The following is a 21665-nucleotide window of genomic DNA, read 5'->3' on the forward strand; positions in this document are numbered from 1 at the left end:
ACAGCCCCTATTCACTTGAAGTCACTTAATGTCAGTGATTCAAAGAAAGAGTTCCTAACTAATGTTACGTGACATGTTATGAATGTACCGGTGAGTTCATATAAATACCAAGCAATTACTTTACTCCAAAAGAATATTCACAATAATTAATGATCAGACTAATAAGAATACTTGTTCCTAGTGTCCCATTTCTATTCTATTATCCTATGGGCCTCCAGGAATTCCAGGCCAGGGATGCAGCATCCACCTTCCAACCCACACTACAGTCATACTCTCGAACTCAACACTGGGCTGCAGGGCCCAGCCCTGCCTCCGCTGGTGCTTGCTCAGGCACCCTTATCTCATTACTCATATGATGTTATGAGGGCAGACGGATGTGCCTCATATTAACCATCATCACAGGAAAAGTTTATTTGAATTGAGCTGAAAAAACACTGACACATTTATGGAGCTGGTCACCGCTCTCTCTCTCCCTTAGCGTTTTTTAACGGAACAAACTCGTTTCAACGCTCTCCCGGAGCTCCTGGGATGACGCCTTCTGTTTTTAAAGCGTGATTTATTGTCCTTAAATCAGTTATGTTTAAATGGTTTAGTTAGGTTGCCGGTTGCCCTCTGGGCTTTAGGTGATCCCTCTTGTAATGGGGAAAGGGAAAGTTGTGTCCTGGGGTGAAATGGAAGCATAACAAAGCCGCACTAAGGAGCAGTGACACTCAACGACTCCTTCCCCAGCTCCTTACGTTAATGGAAGAATTCTCTGCTGCCTATTTTCCATGAAGTGTAGGTAGTTATTGCGTTGGTTGAGATGTTTGAGTAAGGTATAAAAAAAAAAAAAAAAGGAAAGCAATAACAATGAGATGGCTAATGCAGGTGAGAATCTTTCCACTTGAAGACACCCTGGGCTATTTTACCTTCATCTCAAGTGCACCTGTTTGTCAGTGTTCTGTAAATGCAGGCCACCTCATTTTGTGTGAGCCAGCATGATCGACAGGGAGCCCTGACGGAGGGTTTGGTTCGGTGTTTGCAACACCTTCTACACCGACCGTGTTCTCCGCTATCCCATCTCTGCCGTGCCGTTACTGGTCGTCCACTTTTTTTCCTCTCTTCATCACTGTGTTCTGTGCTAGCCCTAGGACGTCTGTTGTTGTTTAAAATGCTTTTGTGTTATCAACTGAGTATCTCTAGTTTCGTCCAAACTTATTTTGACCATCTCATTATCCACCTTGAACCAAACAGTTCTTTGAAGTTTTGTGTCCTAGTTGTGACTTGGGAATTAGTGATGAATGGATCCGTTTCTATAAGTCTACACATGTGAAGATAATGTGTGATTAAGCTGCAGTAGAAATGGGATAAAATCTCTTTGGTCTGATTAGTTGATATATATATATGTCACCCAGTATACTTTCATGCTAATGCAGAGAAGATATTAAGTACCCAAGAGAGGTCTGTTGGAAGGACAATTAGCCTGTCCTTTAGGCCGTTATCATATCCTCGACACGCAAAAAAAATCGGAAAATCTATTATTTTACATGCAGGTGGCTGTTTTTAATATTTGATGCGACGACTTTGAATCAGATGTTTATTTAACATCATTTATTTAACGTTCTTGAATATGACTGCATGCCTGCCCGGCGTGAGGTACAGCAGAGATTCAAAGTTTTAAATGGAGCTTGTGCACTTAACTTGCGTGGTCATTAATCTTGTTCACCTCGTTTTAGCGCTTGGCTGCCGTACATAGAGGTGATGGCAGCTTGGCCTGTGTTCTGCATCATTAGGACACAGACAACACAGAAACATATCTTTCCCTCCTCAATATCAGATCAGCAACGCCGACAATTCCCTCTTAATATGGCCCTGCTGTGGTGTGTGTGTGTGTGTGTGTGTGTGTGTGTGTGTGTGTGTGTGTGTGTGTGTGTGTGTGTGTGTGTGTGTGTGTGTGTGTGTGTGTGTGTGTGTGTGTGCTTAAGCAGTATAATACTTTGCCCTAAACGACTTTTTCTGTGAAAAAAGATCCTTAGCTCATAGAGCTGTGTATGCGATTTTTGTATTAATATTTAATGATGCTTTGCTGTATTTATTGATGTAGCAATAGCCTATATTGTGACCTTCCTGTCACAATATAAGGTTGGGATGGCAGCATGAACATGAAATTTGTATGCATTCATAATAACGACAATATTCTATCTATAAACCAACAATAGGCCAACATTAATAAATGTATATGCCAGAGAAAACATATCATGGCATGTCTGTGGTGCACAATAAGGCATTTAACTAAGGGCTTTGACTTAATGTATACGAACGTGGGCTTGGAACATGCATGCCAAGCCCACTTCCATAGCTGGAGTCAGCAGCACGGATGTGCTGGTCACGGGTCCCTCCTCCCAGCCCACCTACTGTGACACCTCGCCAGGGTGCGGTGACCTCCATGCCGGCCCTAATGATCCAGGCCTCACTTCTGGCTCTCGGATCGGCTCAGCTCAACCCACGTGTTGTCAGCAGCTCCTGTTACGTAACGCCCTCCCCTCCTCCCTGTCAGACAAAGGCTCAGCCGGCCAGGACAACAAATCATTGGCCCGGGCCGTCCTGCTAGCTGCAGGGTCTAACCCCACCACCAAGCCATAGTCAAACCGTCCTCCGATTGGAACAAAGGCAGGGAACAGTGTGTCTATGTTTACCTGGCTTGGTCCCCACTGTATGGGTGGGAAGACTGTGTGTGATGCTAGCTACCATGTATGAGCATCTGGCTAGGAGCTCATTTTTCTGTAAATCATTTCATATTCAGATGACTCTGGGAAATGTTGGGACTGGTAATGTTATATTTTTTATAAGTGTTGCATTTGCCTTCCTTGGGAACACATTCAAATCCCCAATATGAGTCAGATGTCCAGCAGTCTTTATTTACAGGTACGTTATGTGCTGACATTGATAACATGACATCCTCCTGGTTTGCATTGCTGTGTTAGAACACACTGTTCATGCTCTCTTCACGTCGTTCCCTCAAGACAATTAAAGAGCATTTTCACAACATATCCATCTGTCGTAATGTGGTGCTACAATTCCAACTCAAACAGCATAATCCGATGTGAAGTAAGCATAGAAGGGGCGTGAGTGGATAATAAGGATTTGGCAATAACAGAGCACCAACCACTTCCTTTCCAAGTAATACAAGCCCCACTGCTGTGATAATGGGTCATTGATTGGTTTGATTAATGTCCACCCAGTCAGACTAATTGGCCCCATTATTATCAAACACCTTAATGGAAGTAGCTTGGATACATTTTAAACTGAATTAAATGAGTCATGAAGTGAATTATGTTCATTGCTATCTGCTCTCCTCTTCTCCGAGTTGGCCCAGTAGTACTAATGCACAATACCATGAAATAAGTGTAGTCAGCTGTAAAGAGAGAGGAGGAGGTGCGGCGGAGAGAGTGAGTCATGGTAAACTTAGCAAGTGGAATCTAAAACGAAGCAGAGCCACCACAGAGATGGATTGTCCTTGTGGTGAATAGCTGACCACAAGCATCCTTTAGCATCACTATGACTATGTAATGGTGTAATTTATCATCTTAAGATTGAGGGGGTGGGGTGGCTGTTACGTATTTCCACTTTATGTAATATTTGCAAATGCGGTTAATGTCCCAGTCAAAGAAATTCGAGTTATTCACACCGTTAACTCTTACAATGTATCACAATTTGACCATTACCTGCTAACTGGATGATTGAGTACCAGCGGAACACAATATCATCAGCATGATCATTATCATCAATATCATCAGCATGACTTCCAGCAAATGCAATAGAAATACATATAGTTGTGTTTATGTCAACACTGTGTTGCGACCGCTTAAGGTCAAAGAGTTCAAAGGTCAGTTCGAGCAGAGCAAAAGGCCTGAGCCCCCCACCCAGGCCCTTTGCTTTACAATGACGTCAGGTGGGGCGGCTGGGCTTGTTTTCACCTCACCCTGTGTCATCTCTGGTCTTGGAACCGGTCACCACTTCCAGAACCGGTGATTCTGACGGCATTGTTCTCTTTTCCAGGTGTGACTGGCAGCGCAGTGTGGCGTAGAGAGCGGCTCCTCCTCCTCCTCCTCCTCCCACCACCTCCCTGGCTGCGGTGGCCAGGACTGTTATCAGTGAACAGTCTAGTTGGGTTTAGTTTCCTCCGCTCCGATGCTCCCCCATCGCCCTGTCACTTCATGATCACATGACCGTGGATATGGACACAGTCCTGTCCGAATTTGTGCGTTCAACTGGAGCCGAACCGGGACTGGCAAGGGATCTTCTGGAGGGTACGTACCCACGCAAAGCATGATGGGAAATTCTGACACTGCAATATTTACAGCAATGTATTTCTTTATGCAATAGTATTTTGCTGTTTTCAAAGTTGGTCACAGTAAATAGTATGTTTATAAGTCATGCAAGATATACCTAACTTATATAATAATGGTATATGAATAGTTCTAATAAAAAAGCTTTCTGTGACACCCTCGTTTCCTTGAAGTCAGTTCAAGTGTGTGTGTGTGGGTGTCCGTGTGTGGGCGGGGCATCCAGCTAAATGGTAGTTTACCCCCTTTGGCACAAAGGCTGCCGGTAAGTAAATGATACACTAACAGACAGTATACAACACACTCACACACACACATACACCAAATACTCCGCTCTCTTGTTACCTAGCAACAGCATAAGCTCCATATGGCTCCAGGAGGGAACTGTAACGTACTGCGACGCCTCGGCAGCACGCAGGAGCCTGCTCCCGATCCTGATGTTCACCCACGCAGCGGAATGCGCCGGTGGCCTTTACATCCACACACCGAGCCAGCGTGCGGCCGCGTCGTGACGGGCCGTAACTCGCACGCAGCGTTGTGGCGTCAGCTGTTCACCCGTCTTAACCTACCTCTGCCCCCACAGGTAAGAACTGGGACATCACGGCGGCCCTCAGCGACTTCGAGCAGCTGAGACAGGTGCACGCTGGCAACCTGCCGTACTCCTTCGGCGAGGACAGGAAGTACCCGACCCCGGCGGAGAAGGACATGGCCCGGGTGGGGCGGCCTCTGCTGCAGCGGCAGGAGGAAGTGGTGCAAGGTGAAGCCCCCCCCCCCCCCCCCCAGCCGTCCTGTCATGTGTGTGATTCATAAACATGTTAGGAATAGCAACACTTCTACATGCAATTGGGAGGCGGTGCCTTCGCCAAGGAAAATATGAAAGTGTGAAGCGTGTGCGGTGTGAAAAAGGCAGTATTTAAGTCATACTGACATTTACTTGTCAAAAGAATCAGTTCCTGTGGGGTTTCCACTGCTTAAATCGTGTTTAGTTTGACTGGCGGTAATGTATACGTGAGGATGAGGAGCTGGGAGGGATGGAACATGCCCAGAAAGGCCTGGTTCTGACCTGTTTTATACTGCGTTTAAGGCGCTATCTGAAATCTTTATTTAGGCTTTTTTTAGACTAGGTAAATAAAATGATAAATGTGTGTCCAAAGGATTACATGCCATGTTGCAGTGAACCAGGGCTACAGTCTAGTGTGCACATAACAGGCTCCATTTCACAACAATTATTTTTTTTGTTTAGTAATAGCTTCTCAACTCAAAGGACAACCACTGACTAACAGTCATTTTGTTTTGACTAACAAATGACAGCGCCTCCAAGCTCACTGCGGCCATCTTGTCTCGCCGCTCCCCCAGCAGCGACGGAGAAGCGCCTGTCACGCGGCATCTCCCACGCCAGCTCCACCATCGTGTCACTGGCGCGCTCGCACGTGTCCAGCACGGGCGCCACGGCCTGCGACCTGCTGGACATGCCGCTGTGCACCTTCCAGCTGCCCGACCTCACCGTGTACCGCGACGACTTCCGGGGCTTCATCGAGAGGGATCTCATAGAGCAGTCCATGATGGTGGCGCTGGAGCATGCCGGTGAGTGGGCGGGGCCTATCCCCGACCTGAGTGGGCGGGGCCTATCCCTGACCCGAGTGGGCGGGGCCTATCCCTGACCCGAGTGGGCGGGTTCACTACCCCGGAGCGGGCGTGGTTCCAATCCTCGACAAGAAGGAGGTTTACAGACGAAGCTGCACGCACATAAACAACGTTGTTATGATGATTCCATAACAAACGCCAGGCCTACGTTAAACTTGTCATTTCAATTTGATTATTTGTAATCAGCGCCGGATCGGAACACAGACACAGCGTAGTCACAGTGGAGTAGGACCTAACATTTGAATGAGACATCAACCACATTTCAACAGGAATATTTATGTTATGAAGTCAGATCACAGATATAACCTTTTGCTTATGTTATCTATGTGCTTCTCGGTGAATGTTCTAACCTTTTAAATTTAGATTATGAATGATGCGGAACCAAGCGATCTAATCATGCGTTACTTTCCCAAGTGCAGTTTGTAATTTGTCACGTTTAATTTTCATGGTGGCATCTCATGCCTCCCGGGAGCCATGTGACTGAATTCAGGACATGGGATGTGCTTAATTTAAACAGTAGCCAGCTATCTGTTCAAACCCATCCCAGATGGTGTCCGCCACAGCCCTCTTAAGATCCGATCACAATAGAAGCCCGACCAACCCGGGGTGGGATGTGGCACAACAGATAAGAGGCAAGACCCGACGTGGGAGTGTCCACACCTGACTGTTAATGTGCCGGGCGTGATCGGATCCCCCAAAGAGTAACCGATACCCAAGACTTCAACATATTGGAACATGTCGATCAGATGTCTGTGAGGCTGGGGGAAAGGCAGGTTGAACTGTTTTTGAACCCGGAAGTGAATGAATAATAAGGAAGTTGTCATGCCACTCCCACGCTACAGTGGCTTCAAATGATGTGGAACGGTGCTGTAATTCATGGGGGGGGCCGTCAGTGGGGATCACCACCTGGTGGCCGGTGTTTTCCACAGAAGAAAGTTCACCGCTGGGGAGGCAGGCGCTCAGGTTCAGCCCCTTGTGTTTGTGCTCCAAATAGCCGCATTGACACTTCCTGCCTCTACTCCTCCCCTCTCCTCCCCAGGTCGTCTCAACTGGTGGACAAGGGTGGGCCCAAACTGCCAGAGTCTGTTACCGTTGGCAACCAGCGGGGATGGGAACTGCCTGCTACACGCCGCCTCTCTGGGTGGGTACCCCAAATGTCCCCGACAAAGCACATACACACACACACACACACACACACACACACACACACACACACACACACACACACACACACACACACACACACACACACACACACACACTGGCACACCGCTACAGCAGACGTTCACACTCCATTAACATTCATTATGGGAGCACTATTGTTAGTTCAACCGCTAATTGCAGCTCACGGCGTTAACGGTGCGTATTACACTGGCCTCCGCGTTGCCCGCTGAAGAGCTGTAGAATGGCAAATTAAGTGGGCTGTAAGTGATGGCCAGGCAGGGTTCCAAGACCCCTCATCACTCCACTTATGATATACCTCATGTACCCTGTATCTCCATCCAGATGTTTTAAAAAAAGAGGCCATCAGCTCGGGGCTGAACAGGCCTAGAAGCACGGTGCATGTGTACACGGAGAGGCCTCTGTGCTATCAACGGGTATAATAGGACCGCCACATTTGAATGGAACACAGCTGGCGATGTGGCTTTATGAAGCATCTGTTAGGCGGACCTGTTGCGCAGTTAGCCAGCGGACAGATGTGTGTGGCGGGATAAGTAGAACCAGACTCTGTCTGCTTCTGATGCTCCAGCCTTGTTCTGCTATCGGCCCTATGCCCTTCAGATGAATAGAATAATACTGGTCATTTAGTAGTGCTAAAGCAATGTCTACCTACTTTGCAAATTTGTCTTAATATCCACTTATGCCCAAAATGCGAAATGGGTCTTTACATATACAGGTACAACTTTTGTAGTCAACACAAGTGAATGAAATTTTCGTAGGCCAACTAGTGACACAAAATGGATGGGTTAGGGTTATCTGAGGGTTTAGTGTCCATATCTGAATACTTAGGGACTCCATAGAGAGACGGAGGCTACTCCGAGGTGGGAATGAGCCCACCGATATGCTGCGTTTGTCTGGTTGCAGGGATGTGGGGCTTCCACGACCGGGACCTGATGCTACGGAAGTCCCTGTACACGCTGATGGACCACGGGCTGGAGCGGGAAGCACTTCGCCGCCGCTGGAGGTGGCAGCAGACGCAGCAGAACAAAGAGGTCAGACCCTAACCCTTTCCAAACATCACGTGTACGAGCACTCGCTGTCCTTCGTCATCATCATCCCCATTGTCACTGCTTGAGAGCGGGGGTAAACGGGCGTGCAGTCAGCTGAAGCTCTTTCCCTGCGCGAACGCATCACAATTGTCCTCTCACACACATTAAGGACGAGGTGTCTCGCTCAAGTATACCTTGCATGCAGGGCTGACAATTTCAGCCAATGCATTCATTTGTGTCAACAACCCACCGCAAGTGAGGGCTTCTGACAATCAAAGCAAACCATCTTTATAAAAGCGTGTGAAGTTTAGGTGGCTGGTTCTGCACAAACAAGTTTTGAAACTTCCCAGATATAAGTAGCAGGCAAACCTAAGCCGAATGTTAGTTCTGCATCGCTGCAGGAATCATATTGAACCAGATATGCATGCACGATAGATGACGGCATCAAAGACGACCAGGTACTCGGGGCAGGGCAGGAAATCTGGAAGAACCAACAATAGTTTAGTGTTTGCAACACAACAATGGGGCCAAGAATAGCCGAGTATTGGGTGTGAGGTTCAGGGACCTGAGATGGCCTAGGCCAGTTTTGAGGAAAAACCCTAAGGCTAAGTTTGTAGCCTCTCAGAAGAAGTTTCTCAAAAGAATAACACGCAGATGGCTTGACACCAAAACCAACTTCCTAGCTAGATCTGCATACATGCCGAGCAAACATCCATCTGATTAACTGGAGGAAATTCAATGTGGCATGTGGCATTATATAGGCTCAGTATCTGCCTGCATGTCTGTATCCTTTCCTGTCTGTCTGCATGTCTGTCTATCTGTCCGTTGCTCTGTTTGTTGCTGTACATGTGCTGGCCTGTCTCACATCCTCTGTGTGTGTGTGTGTGTGTGTGTGTGTGTGTGTGTGTGTCCCTCAGTCTGGCCTGGTGTACACAGAGGAGGAGTGGCAGAAGGAGTGGAACGAGTTACTGAAGCTGGCGTCCAGCGAGCCCAGGATACACTACAGCACTAACAGCACCAACGGGTAATGGCTGCCTCCCACTCCTGCTCCTCTCCTGGTCTGGTCTGGCCTGGTCTGATCGCGTTTAGTCTGGCCTGACCTAGTCTACGCTGAAATAAATAAAAAAAATAATAATAAGTACTGATTCTATCTGATCTTGTCTGGCCAATTCTATTCTAGTCTGGTCCAAACTTGTTTAGTCTGGCCTGACTTATGTTACGCCTGAATAAACACAGACTATAACCAAAACCACCATGAGACCATGATGCAGCCCTTCCACCCTTCATATACACAGCATAGACGAGGTGTTTCAGCCGGATATTGATGTGTGGAAGTTCCTATGTTGATGTTCTTGTTGTGTTTTTGCTACTGCTGTTGTTGTGTAATTGGTGTGTTTACGCTGTTGTTGTTGTTGTTGTTGTTGTTGTGTGGATGTTATTGTTGGGTTAATGCTGCCGTGGTGTTTGTTGTTGTGTTCAAGTTGTGTTGATGCTGTTGGTGTGTTGATGTTGTTGTTCAGGACGGAGTCTGCGGAGGAGCCGGTGTACGAGAGCTTAGAGGAGTTCCACGTGTTCGCCCTGGCCCACGTCCTCAAGAGGCCCATTGTGGTGGTAGCCGACACCATGCTCCGAGACTCTGGGGGAGAGGGTAGGACGGACACACACACACACACACACACACACACACACACACACACACACACACACACACACACACACACACACACACACACACACACACACACACACACACACACACACACACACACACACACACAGGGCTGTGTGGTGTTCTTGGTGAATTACACGTAGACCAGGGGAATGGAGATCTGATGGGCGCAGACTGGTGTTTTTATGCCAGGTGTGACCGCAATCCGTCTCACCGTAATGGCCCGATGACCGCTGCTTTCACCTCAATTCCATTAGTATGCTCGCCTGATGTATTATTCTTTCTGCTGAAAGCCAGGAGACGTGACTAGTTGGCTTCCGTGTGTTTGATGAAGAGATAGTAGCCACGACTAAGCCCATAGCTAGTTCTTAGCTAGTCCTTGGCTCCCAGTTGGTACTAAGCCCAAAGCTAGTTCTTAGCTAGTCCTTGGCTCTTGGCTAGTACTTTGGCTCTTTGCTCAAAACCACAGACTTCAGGCTTCCCCTCAAAACGTATTCAGTTTGAGCCACTCAGAAACAACCTCTAACAGTAAACCTGATTTCCCGTGAGGTTTGACTTGGAGTGTTTGGTGAATCTCCCTCCCCAGCGTTCGCCCCCATCCCATTCGGAGGAATCTACCTTCCGCTTGAGGTGCCAGCTGCAAAGTGTCACAGATCCCCGCTGGTGCTGGCCTACGACCAGGCCCACTTCTCAGCCCTGGTGTCCATGGAGCAGAAGGACGTCTCCAAAGAGCAGGGTAAAGGTGTGCCTTCGCTCATACGTCCCTAAATGAAAAGTGCTATATAAATAAAGTTGCCTTTCCTTGCCTATATCCCCAGGAAGGAGGAGTAAAACGATGAGCCGCTGTGTGTATATCAAGATGGGGCTTTATAAGCCCCAAGCAGAATGATTCATGCTGTTTAATAACCCTGGAGGGAACAGTGCTGCTAGTGAGGAGAATAAAACCCATGTTTTCCTTTTAACCGTGTCATAAAGATAAGTGTGTTTGCTCAATAAACACACTCGATACGGGTGTTACAATTGTCAACACACTAGTTAATAACTAGTTCCCGCACATACCTTAGCCGCCATGCGATCGGACATGATAAAGTATGTGTGTGAAATAATGTCACCGTTGCCCTGACATTGTAAGCGGCTAGATTCTATGTTGCTAAATAGCTGTGTAGTACTGCATGTTAACAAACTCTTCGGGCACTAAGTCTTTCAAGTCACCAACTGTTTTCATTGTCCATATTTGAATCGTATGAATTGAGACGATTTTCCAGGATTCACTCAAACCTGTCCTTCAACACCAAGAAACACACTGAAGAGCTCTCTGTCTAGAATGAAAGATCAGTAGATCATGGTCAATGATCAAACAAGCTCTTGATTATTCAGTTGAGTTCTTTCTTGTTAAGATATTCTGCCTTTACTCGCTCTTGGTGATGAAGATCATCTGTAGAATTCTGCCCCAGGCTTACAGCTATTATTCTGTGTCATCATTTCCATAACGGGCTGCTGCTGTGTTTTTGCTGAAGCCGTGTGAGCACAGTGATGTAATGCACACAGCTGTACACACTGGCTGCTGCATCACGTCCACTGTTTCCTCTGAGTTCAGTGCTGAGCAGCTTTGTGGGGAGTCTTTGTGTTCAAGGATTGTTCATTTCCACCGCTTTCACACTCTCACAGTCTTCACGTGTCAATAAGACGAAAATAGATCTGTATAAGATTCCGATTGTTATAACGCTATTGTGGTTATGTGGGGGAACTGAGTTCGTTTGGTGGATCTATGAACAGCTGATGTTATGTTGCAATGGGGATTGTGTTTTTTCAAGTGTTTGCTTGTACGCAGTTGGATTGAGTAAAGCACTTTCACTGCAATACTTTTCAGAAGATAAAAGTGGTGCCATGTTTTACTGCAGTGCACTGAGCTTGGGGGCGGGAGGGGGGCTTTTACTTTGAAGTAGACCTATGGTATTTTTAAACAGAGCACTGACGGCTTGTTTCCCCTCTGTTGGCCCTACAGTAGTGATCCCTCTGACGGACTCAGAGCACAAAATGCTGCCTGTGCACTTTGCTGTGGACCCCGGGAAGGCGTGGGAGTGGGGCAAGGATGACACGGACAACGTCATGCTGGCCAGGTACCCCCTGCTGTGCCTTAGGGACCACAGGGAAATTGATCTGGGTTTCCTGCAGAACCACAACACAATGTGCTAAACAAGGGAAAAAGTCTACAAGAATACGAGTCAATAAGAAAACAATTAAAAAATACATCAGAGATGCGTTTGAGGAGAAAAGATGATACAACTTGATTAGGATAAAGCTTAACTTAACAGATATCTTTTTGTTGATGAGATAAATGACAGTTCTTTATCGACTGTTAATAAACACCCACAGAGACGTTTGGTCATTGCATGTTTTTTCCGGCGAGAAAAGACGAGTGGTTCTTAAAATGTTGAAACTGATGGAGTGACTGGGTAGTGGTGAGTCAGCGCTTCTTATGGTTACTCATGTTATCAAAATAACCGGCTCGTGACGCTCAAGCCCAGATTTTAGAAGGACAAAAATAAACCTGTGCTGTAGCAACAAGAAATACTGATTTAAAGAATAGTTTAACACACACACACACACACACACACACACACACACACACACACACACACACACACACACACACACACACACACACACACACACACACACACACACACACACACTAATCGGGGATCAACGCGATTAGCTCTCACCTCTATTGACATTAAGATGCGCTCAGTCCCTTCCAGTGCCTACCATTATCAGCTGAATATAAATAATTATGTGGGCAAATTTCTAAACGTGATGTTGAAATTATAATTGTGAAATAATATTTTTCCAGTTAATCTCAAAAAGCTATGTTTTTCCGGTTTTCTGTCTTTGTCATTTGTCAGTATTGCCAATAGTGATCTCTCTCTCTCTGTCAATCAGGGTGGCACTCTCTCTAGAGGCCAAGCTCCAGATGTTGCACAGCTACATGACCGTCACGTGGCTGCCCCTGCCTTGTGAGGTAAAGATGGAGTCACATACAGCCAATCAGAGCCCCTGTCTCAACACGTAGGAAACAAGCTACCAATCGAAAGCCTGTATCTCAACATATAGAGGAAGTATATAGTTTAAATGTCAGCAAACTTAGATTTAATGCACCACAAACTCTACACTCCCGTTGTCCCTCTCAAACCTTTCCTGAGTACAGGAGCTATTTGAATGGGTCTGTGTGGCCCGTCTCACCTGTTATCAGGTCAATGTTTCAGTCTATAGTTTCCTGGGCCGAATGTATAATACAGATCTCCCCTGTTCCATAATGCAGCCCAAGTGGACCCACAGGGCGGTAAGTCACTGCCCCCCCTGTCAATGGCCTCTCTTGTGCTTTAGTACATGTTTCTGGCCCACAGCAGAGACATGTGGGAGTTCATGGCAGTTCTTCACAGTTTTAAGTCATTAAGGACAGGGCTTCCTAAACAATTGACATGGTGTGGTGGTCAATGAGCCACCTTTGGTGGAGGTACTTTGTTCCAGATTCCAGGATTCCTCTACTATATGTATTTTGCTCATCAATACAGTATACCCATGTTCAGTCCAGAACCAACCAATGATCAAATGGCTTTTCACATATTGTAAAATACTTTATTATGGACATCCCGAGGTCCACCGGCTGCAACCCACTTATGACCCATCAGTGAAACATCTATTTAAAAATAACTTGTTTTCATCCACCTACAGTGAAGCTGGTTGACACTCTCCCTGTTCTCAGGTTTCTCCATATCGGAGCAGAGCTGACAGACGTTTCCTTAATCACTTAAGTACGGTGATGAGTCACACTTAAGGAGGACATTACGCTCCTGCTCATTTAGTGGCATTTGGAGTTAGGTGTTAAGATGTGTGGGTGATTGATATCGAGTCATGATTTAATGGTTCCGTGCTCATCTTCCGCCACCTGCTCCCCAACTGTTTTGTACCCCTCAAACTCAAGCATTTTAATGACTCACCGCCTTTTGCTCACTCATTACGATTCAACAACGTTTCAGTTTTTGACGCCTTTATTTCCTCCCCCCTGACACCAGATTCCTCTCTGTTCGCTAGCTTGATTCACTCTGCTAGGAGATACACGGTGTTGTATTCATCACAGCCCACGTCAGATAAGGCCCCTAACTTAGAAGTCCTTAAATGGGCAAGGAAGAAACTCCCCTTAACCTTAAGTAGGAACACAAAAGAGGTATCCTTATCCTTATATCCTTATATCCTTAGTTCTGGCTACCCAGGGGTTGGGGGTCTCCAGCAGCCTGGTGCTGTGGGCTGACCCTTTGTCCTCTCTCTGTGTCCCCCCTAGCAGGCTCCCCTGGCCCAGCCCGAGTCCCCCACGGCCTCGGCGGGGGAAGACGCCCGCACGCCGCCCGACTCCGGGGAATCGGACAAGGAGTCGGTCAGCAGCAGCTCCAACGGCAACGGGGAGAGCGTCGGCGTGGCGACTGTCAACGGGGGCGGGGCGTCCTCGAAGAACCACTCGACGTCCTCGTCCAGCTCGTCCAGCAACGGATCGGGCGCCGGCTGTGCCAAGGACAAAGACAAGGACAAGGACAAAGACAAGGACAAGAGCAAGAAGGACAAGGACAAGAAGCGGGCCGACTCGGTGGCCAACAAGCTGGGCAGTTTCGGCAAGAGCCTGGGCAGCAAGCTGAAGAAGAATGTGGGCGGGCTGATGGCGGGGAAGGGCGCCGCCGGGGGCGGGGCCAAGCAGGAGGGCGGGGAGAAGAAGAAGGGGTCCCTGAAGGGGAGGAAGGGCAGCAAGGAGAGCTCTCCCTCGGCCCACATCTCCGAGGACTCCGGGAAGGGCTCGCCGTCGTCGGGCAGCGAGCGTCTGGCGGGCACGGGTAGCAGCACCAGCAGCGGCGGCAGCACCGAGTCGGACCCCTACAAGTACAGCGCCGACGTCAAGGTGAGCCTTGGCGTCCTGCGCGCCGCCATGCAGGGCGAGCGGAAGTTCATCTTCGCCGGCCTCCTCACCACCAGCAACCGCCACCCCTTCCAGGAGGAGATGATCCAGCGCTACCTGGCCGACGCCCAGGATCGCTTCCGCGCCGAGCCGGAGGACGGCGACCGGAAGGGCGGGGCCAACGGCTCGCCGCTGGCCAAGAAGGAGTCGGGCGGGGAGGCGGGCTACCGGCCGTACGAGCCCAAAGAGGAGCAGCCGGCGGAGGGCTCGGCGCTGTCCTACAGCCACCTGAAGCCCTCGCCGCTCAGCCCCACCATGTACTCTGGCGTGGTGCCCATCCCCCGGGCCTGCCTCATCCAGCAGCCCCCGGCCTCGCTGCCCCCGTCCTCGCTGCCCCCGGCACAGAGCCTCCACCCCCACGCTCACCTGGACACGCGCCGGCAGCTGGCCGGGGGCTCGCCCGCCTGCTCCTACCCTGGCCTGCCCTCCTACGCCACCCTCCCCCGCCACTGTCCCACCGCACAGCCCCCTCCCCAGCTGCACTACATCCCCCCGCAGGGCCCCGCCTCCCTCAGCCCGTCCCGCCTCATCCCCAGCTCCTACACCCCCACCTTCCCCCTGGAGCACCACCCTCCTGACTACCCGCTGTCCGAGCCCCCCGGTAGCGCCGGGGGCGGCAGCTACAGCAACGGCTTCCGGGACCTGCGGGCCGGCCTGGACCCTCGTGGCGGGCTGCCCCCAGTCAGACACTACTCACTGGGCAGCGCCGGCGCCCTGTCCTCCCTGTCCAGCACCTGCCGGACACAGGACTGCCCCTACTACGGCCACCCGGAGACGGGGAACTACTGCTCCTGCTGCTACCGCGAGGAGCTGAAGAGGAGGGAGGCGGAGCCGGCCATCCACCGCTTCTAAACCAACCTTCGACCACGAAGTGGCCTTCAGATGTCCCCCCAGAAAGAGGCGGTGTTTGGAGGGGCGGGTGGCGCGGGAGAGCGGCCCTAGCAGCTCTGCCCCCACCCCCTTCCGGGTGTGGCTCTGCTCTTGTTGGGAGCTAGCAGACGAGACACCCCGGAGGACCGCCAGCGGTCGCTGGCCCTGGCAGACTCTTGGTTCAACCGACTGCACTTCTGTTAGGCTTGGCAGTGACTCTTATGCGGGCGTCCGTGTGTGTGTGTGTGTGTGTGTGTGTGTGTGTGTGTGTGTGTGTGTGTGTGTGTGTGTGTGTGTGTGTGTGTGTGTGTTAGGGTTGGGCAATTATTTATTTATTTTCCTTTTTTCCCCCCTGTAAACCACAAAACATTGCGGTTTACGGTTCAACTGTCTGAAAAAGCAACTCATATTATGAAGCGTTAGCGCATCCTAGAACTTCTGTTTCCAACGTGCCATGAGATGCTACAGTCTCTTCTGCCACAGGGTCGAAGCAATCCTCTGCAAATCACTTCTTTCCCCATTTTTGGCTCATAGATAATTCATTTAAATTTAATTATCTGGTATAATGCTTCTAGGACTGTTTGATGAATAGATATGCGATTAATTACGACCTTCAAAAGCTTGCTATCCATAACATTGTGTTAATAGGTTAGGCTAGACCTTTGCGGTGAAAGGAATTATTAAATTATATTCTGCTGTCGGCTACCTGAAACTGGGTTACTTTGACAATTAGTTTCCCCGGGACCTCCAGTATGTTGCTAGCCTATAGAGCTCGTAAGTCCGCCCCTTCCGGGAGACCCCCATGGGACCTCTGGGCTAGGAAAATTAGAATGGATTTCAATAGAGAGAAAGTAATTATTTTCTGGTCCCAGTCTTTATATGCCCTGGATTACACGTATGTTGTTTGTGGATTTAAATGATAATTTTTCATGCCAAGAGTTTGACCGTTTATTGTGCAATTGTTCAGTTAAAGGCTGTAGAGAAAACACAATGAGAAAGACTACACGTCTCGTATGTGACGTCACGCTGCCTGCCACTGGCGTGGACAAGACCGACAATCTCCCCATCGGCATAACTGAAACTCTCCACATGCCCCGACTTAGAATGGTTTTCACCTCTTTCGATGCTTTTATCCTCCCCTTGGAAAAAGCAGTGAAGTGGAGCAGAGAGATCGCCATGTCTGTACCAGAGTTGTGGTGACGTATGTCCTTCGCGTTGAGAGCAGCGAGGAGCTGTAGTTCACAAAGCGGCCTCACACAAAACCTAACATTATCAAACTTCTTTGCGATTCTTTTTTGTTTTCTTTGCATAAAAAATTATTAAATAAATCCACACACAACATATGTGTAATCCAGGGTATATAAAGACTGGGACCAGAAAATAATAACTTTCTCTCCATTGAAACCCATTCATGTTTTACGATCTCAGAGGTCCCATGGGGGTCTACCGGAAGGGTCATCTTACGAGCTCTATTTGAGAACAGCATAAGTGTTGTGTTTCCTGTTTTTCCCCGTATAGCACCCCAAACAATATTCTGCATGTATGCCGATATAGTTAGAGACATGATTTCACCTTCCTTATTTGTGCTCATCCAACCTCAGAAATAAATCTGCCAGCACTTTATACCTTGCTTTCATCAATATTTATATAGCCTAGGCTCAGTGCACATAAGGTGGAGCAAATGCTGGTAATTCGATCTGGCATTCAATTGAGAACTTAAGGTCAACAAACCGAATTCAATGTATGCTAATGGTCAATCATTAATTCTGCCTTTATTCTCTAACACAAGGAACATGCCTCCAGCAAGTTTGTTTTGTGTGCTGAAGAAATAAGGGAGTAGTTCAACCATTAATTTCCTTTAATCTGAATGTTCCAAATTGATTTCAGTCATTCACAGGCGCTGCTCATTGCTTTTCCTAGCTCACTCTGCCATTTTTGCCCCTTCAGCATCATAGGCTTGTTTCTTGTGCTCAAGGAAATCCCACTAGTTGGTTGACATCAGATCAAATTCTCTAGCCTCAAATGAACACAGCAGACACTAAGTACGACCCCAGATCTGTCAGAAAATTTAAAGAAGTGTGAAATCATTAAACGCTTATAAGATTGACGTATTTTAGGACAGTATTGATATGGACTGCATTATATTTGTTATAAACCGTGATAAAGCGTTCCATTGGAAAATCGCCCAACCCTAGTGTGTATGTTTGCGTGTGTGCGCGCGGTGGAGAGGCTACCGTGCCACTGTCTCCCCCTGGTGGTGTCTATAAATGACAGGTCCTCACAATACTAAATCTCTAACACACAGCAGAGAAAGCACAAAGAGGGAGAGAACACCTCTGCTTCATAAGTGGGAAGAATAATATTTGATATATTTGAGTTGGTGAACTAATGGGGTTTTAAAGATGCATCTAAAACTTCTTGTTTTAAAGTACTGTTACAGATTTCATGCGTTTCCATAGATTTCATGGAAATTGCACCAGTCCGTTGTTTCCTCCCTTCCTTGAGTAACTTTTGTTATTTGCTTAAAGAAAGTCCATGTAATGCTATAAACTCTACAGGCCTGCTTTGGTGCTAACGTTTCGGGGAACTCAAACAGACTGGCATTGGCAGGTTTAAACACCAATATTTTGTCGATGACATCTTTTATTCTTTTGCAGCATCTCCTTGAAAACGAGACAGTATATATTTATTTATTTTTTTCCAGTGACTATGAACCATCGGAGTAGTGTTTGGAACTGGGGTGTTGCAGAGGCAGTGTGGTTAACGACGCCTGCATGTGTGTTCCCCGGCCAGTTTAAAACGTATGCAGCAAAGCTTCCCCCTCTCCTGGTTAGCACAGTGGTATTTAGTTTGCTCACCACCTGAACGGACGAATGCATCATTGCAAACCACAAACACAGTCACATGCTGTTGTGGGAGCTACCGCTCATCGCTGCGGTCATGCTGACTTCCAATAGCTACTGTCGCAATTCATGCATTTCTTCTGGATTGTTTTAAGGGTTACAAGTCACGAGAAGCACAATATGTGAATCTTTGAATCCCTGGTCTGCAATCTTATCAGCCTGCGGTTTGTTGCAGCGTTCAGGCATTTTGATGTTGTCTCATCCATTGACCGATCCATCTCCCGGTGTAGTGTTGCATGCAGCGTTGCAAAGTGGCGCATGCAGTAATTGCATGTCGATTATGATGATAACGTTGTGGTGAAATGTTCTAGGACACACAACAAGGTGTTGGATGTTAGGACATTCCCTCCAAACTACCTATCCCCTCCCTGCCCATGTCTGTGTGTAATGATCCAGCCTCCTACTGATCTCAGTCTCCTCTTAGGAAGACCCTAAGCCCGAAGCATCGGAACCTCTTAAAACCAGTCACCTCTTTCTGCACAAAGTCAAGCACTTTCTCCCCTGGGCCTTGGACCATGTCCTGTCCGCTCGGTTCTGGAGGGCCCTGACTGTTGTCCTGACGCTTACATCACAGCTCTCCTCGATACTTTAAGGCTCTAGATACTGCCATCCATAGCAGCAGGGAGGCAAGAGACTCGGGCCCGGCTGCTAGTTTGCTTGTGTAGTAGCACCAGTCGGTGTGGGGCGCAGGGGGCCAGGGAAAGCCAGATGCCATTTTGCCGTGGCAGTGCTGGTGGCTGTTAACCGTCCTCTTTTAGTGAGGGATCGCAAGACAAAGGTTGCAGTTCTGTCCTCTCTCTCTCAGTCTCTCCCATTGGTCATTGTATCTTTCTCTCACTCTTTGTCCTATCGGCTCTTTGTCTCTCTCCCTTCATCCCTCTCCCTCCATGTCTCTAGCTTGGTGAGTTGTTGTAGATGCCGTTGAAAAGAGCCCATATTCTACTCCTCAGTGATCATGTACGAGGCTTCCTTGACTAACTATCTTGTCAGTGACTAATGCCTCATGATTTTCCTATAACAATAACAAAATATTACTAAGTCATGTCATGAAGACAACTGTTCAGATATTAACAAAATGCTTTTTTCACCTTTCCTTCAAATTGCTAAATTGGGTACAAGTCAAAGCACAATTAAGTATGCAATTCACTGCCTTGCACAATAGATGGCACTATTGTTTTTCCAGTATTTTGCGAATTCGCATTAGACTACAGAGATTAGCCTACATACAACTGAACGTTCTTCCCACTTTGTGGTTACTATCTAAGTATATTTTGAATATTGCTGGTTTTAACGATTAAATTTAGGCTCTGAGAAATGTAATACTATCATGTAGTATTATCACACAATCCGATTCCACCACTATTTTATACCCCAGTACATGCGTGTGTGTTAATGTGTGTAGTGATGCGTGTGTTGTGGTGTGTTCATGCAATAATGCCGGACGAAGATATTTGCTATCAGTTTTTTGTTTGACCTCAGCCACAGTTCCCATTTGGGAAAACCCATAACTGTGTTCTTTGCTCCCCTTCCCCGAAATGTATCAGCAAGGAAATGAAAGCTCTACGAAGGAAAACGTCAAATCATGAACTGAATGGACAGAAACGAGTTCTTTTTATTATCGAAGAGGGACAACAGGAGCGGAGGAGTTGTATAGATATGTTTGAGGTTTTATTTTTGTAAGCCCAGTGAGCTCTTGTTTCCCAGAAGAAGAATGTATGTTATCCACACTACGACGCTGACGGGCCAAGCTCTGGGAGTAACCTGTTTAAACCCATGAAGACGTTAGGGGTCTCCTCAGAAGAACTGAGGAGCACTCTCAAGGTTTTCAAAACGGTTTCTTCCAACTAGCCTGGCGAGATACGATTTGAGAATATAAGTATATATTTATAGGAAGTTTGTTCGATTTTATTTTTATTTGTGGCGCGTTTAGTTGAGCTAACCTAGAATGTTCTTTCTCACATGGGTTACAGTCTGGCAGCCGGGCATTTGGCTTCTCTTGTCATTACTTTGTTCCTACAACGACCAATATCTGTGCAATGCTAAAAGATGACGCTAACGATAGGAGACGGGATTGGTCGGGAGTTGGAACCTTCCGCCATTTCTGGCCTGGCTTTCTCCCACAAAATAAAAACACCGACTTTTTTTTTGTTTCGTTTCTAACAACTGACTTAATATTATATATTTTTATATTGTACATCGGTGTCATTTATTTTGTAACATTCACACGATACTTTGGTTGCATGGAACTGAAACAGTTGCACGTAAAAGGCAATTCATTTAACCAAATGTATGCTTTTATTTTTAAATTCAGTTGTCCCTTTTTTAAGTTTGATGTATTTTATGAGGAGAGATCGAAGGCTGCGTGACTGTGCAATCTAGACAGAAAGGACTGATTTATGTTATAATTATTGAATTTCTTTTTTGCACCGTTTGAATAAATTCTCAATGTATTTCAAAAAAAGATGTCCTCTCATGTCCACCATTATTGTTTGATTCTTTGTTTGTGTATATATATTCTTGATTAGGTAAATATCTTTCGCTGAATCAATATACCCATGTCAGATACAGATTGTGCAAATGTAAAGTTGAGATGGTGTGGAGTAATAAAACATCTAAACTCATCAACAATGAGCTATTATGAAGTTGTTACTTATGTAACAACTGGCCTTATAATCCTTACAATTGTAACAGATTAGAGCTAAAGTAGCGTACTTCTGCTTACTGTAGTACTGCCGGTTATAAAGGTTCAGTTGTGTCATTGGGTCAACTATACACTGTGGCTATAAAGTTATATTCTGTACTTATGATATATTTAACCTGCAAACACAACAATATTTATAAGACTGAAGTGACAAGCAAAATATAATGTGGTTAAGTGTATTTTAGACAGACCTACACAAACTACTGAAAGGTGGCTTTTGTGGGTGAAGCTGTACAGCATAGCTGTATAGCTTACAAAAACCTGAAGTAGGCCTATAGATCTATACCTATCGCTCTATATAATATCTTATTGAGTATCCCCCCCCCCACCCTAACCTT

General features: G+C 47.2%; 1 protein-coding gene across 5 annotated transcripts in view; it reads left to right on the forward strand.

Moving 5' to 3' along the window:
- The window catches only part of otud7b (OTU deubiquitinase 7B), a 33559-nt gene extending 12549 nt beyond the window's left edge, over nucleotides 1–21010 (forward strand). Inside the window, exons 2-12 of one of the 5 annotated variants that reach the window (XM_079744870.1) lie at nucleotides 4039–4289; nucleotides 4909–5082; nucleotides 5637–5909; nucleotides 7009–7110; nucleotides 8055–8182; nucleotides 9097–9203; nucleotides 9700–9827; nucleotides 10435–10590; nucleotides 11854–11968; nucleotides 12792–12870; nucleotides 14191–21010. In XM_079744870.1, the coding sequence (XP_079600996.1) occupies nucleotides 4205–4289; nucleotides 4909–5082; nucleotides 5637–5909; nucleotides 7009–7110; nucleotides 8055–8182; nucleotides 9097–9203; nucleotides 9700–9827; nucleotides 10435–10590; nucleotides 11854–11968; nucleotides 12792–12870; nucleotides 14191–15705 (2862 nt within the window). In that variant the 5' untranslated portion in view covers nucleotides 4039–4204 and the 3' untranslated portion in view covers nucleotides 15706–21010. The remainder of the gene's footprint in view (nucleotides 1–4038; nucleotides 4290–4908; nucleotides 5083–5636; nucleotides 5910–7008; nucleotides 7111–8054; nucleotides 8183–9096; nucleotides 9204–9699; nucleotides 9828–10434; nucleotides 10591–11853; nucleotides 11969–12791; nucleotides 12871–14190) is intronic. The other 4 variants (XM_079744871.1, XM_079744872.1, XM_079744873.1 and 1 more) reach the window with 4 other exon arrangements.
- The last annotated feature ends 655 nt before the right edge of the window (nucleotides 21011–21665 follow it).

The sequence above is a fragment of the Pollachius pollachius genome, assembly GCF_949987615.1.
Source record: "Pollachius pollachius genome assembly, chromosome: 1".
NCBI lineage: Eukaryota > Metazoa > Chordata > Actinopteri > Gadiformes > Gadidae > Pollachius > Pollachius pollachius.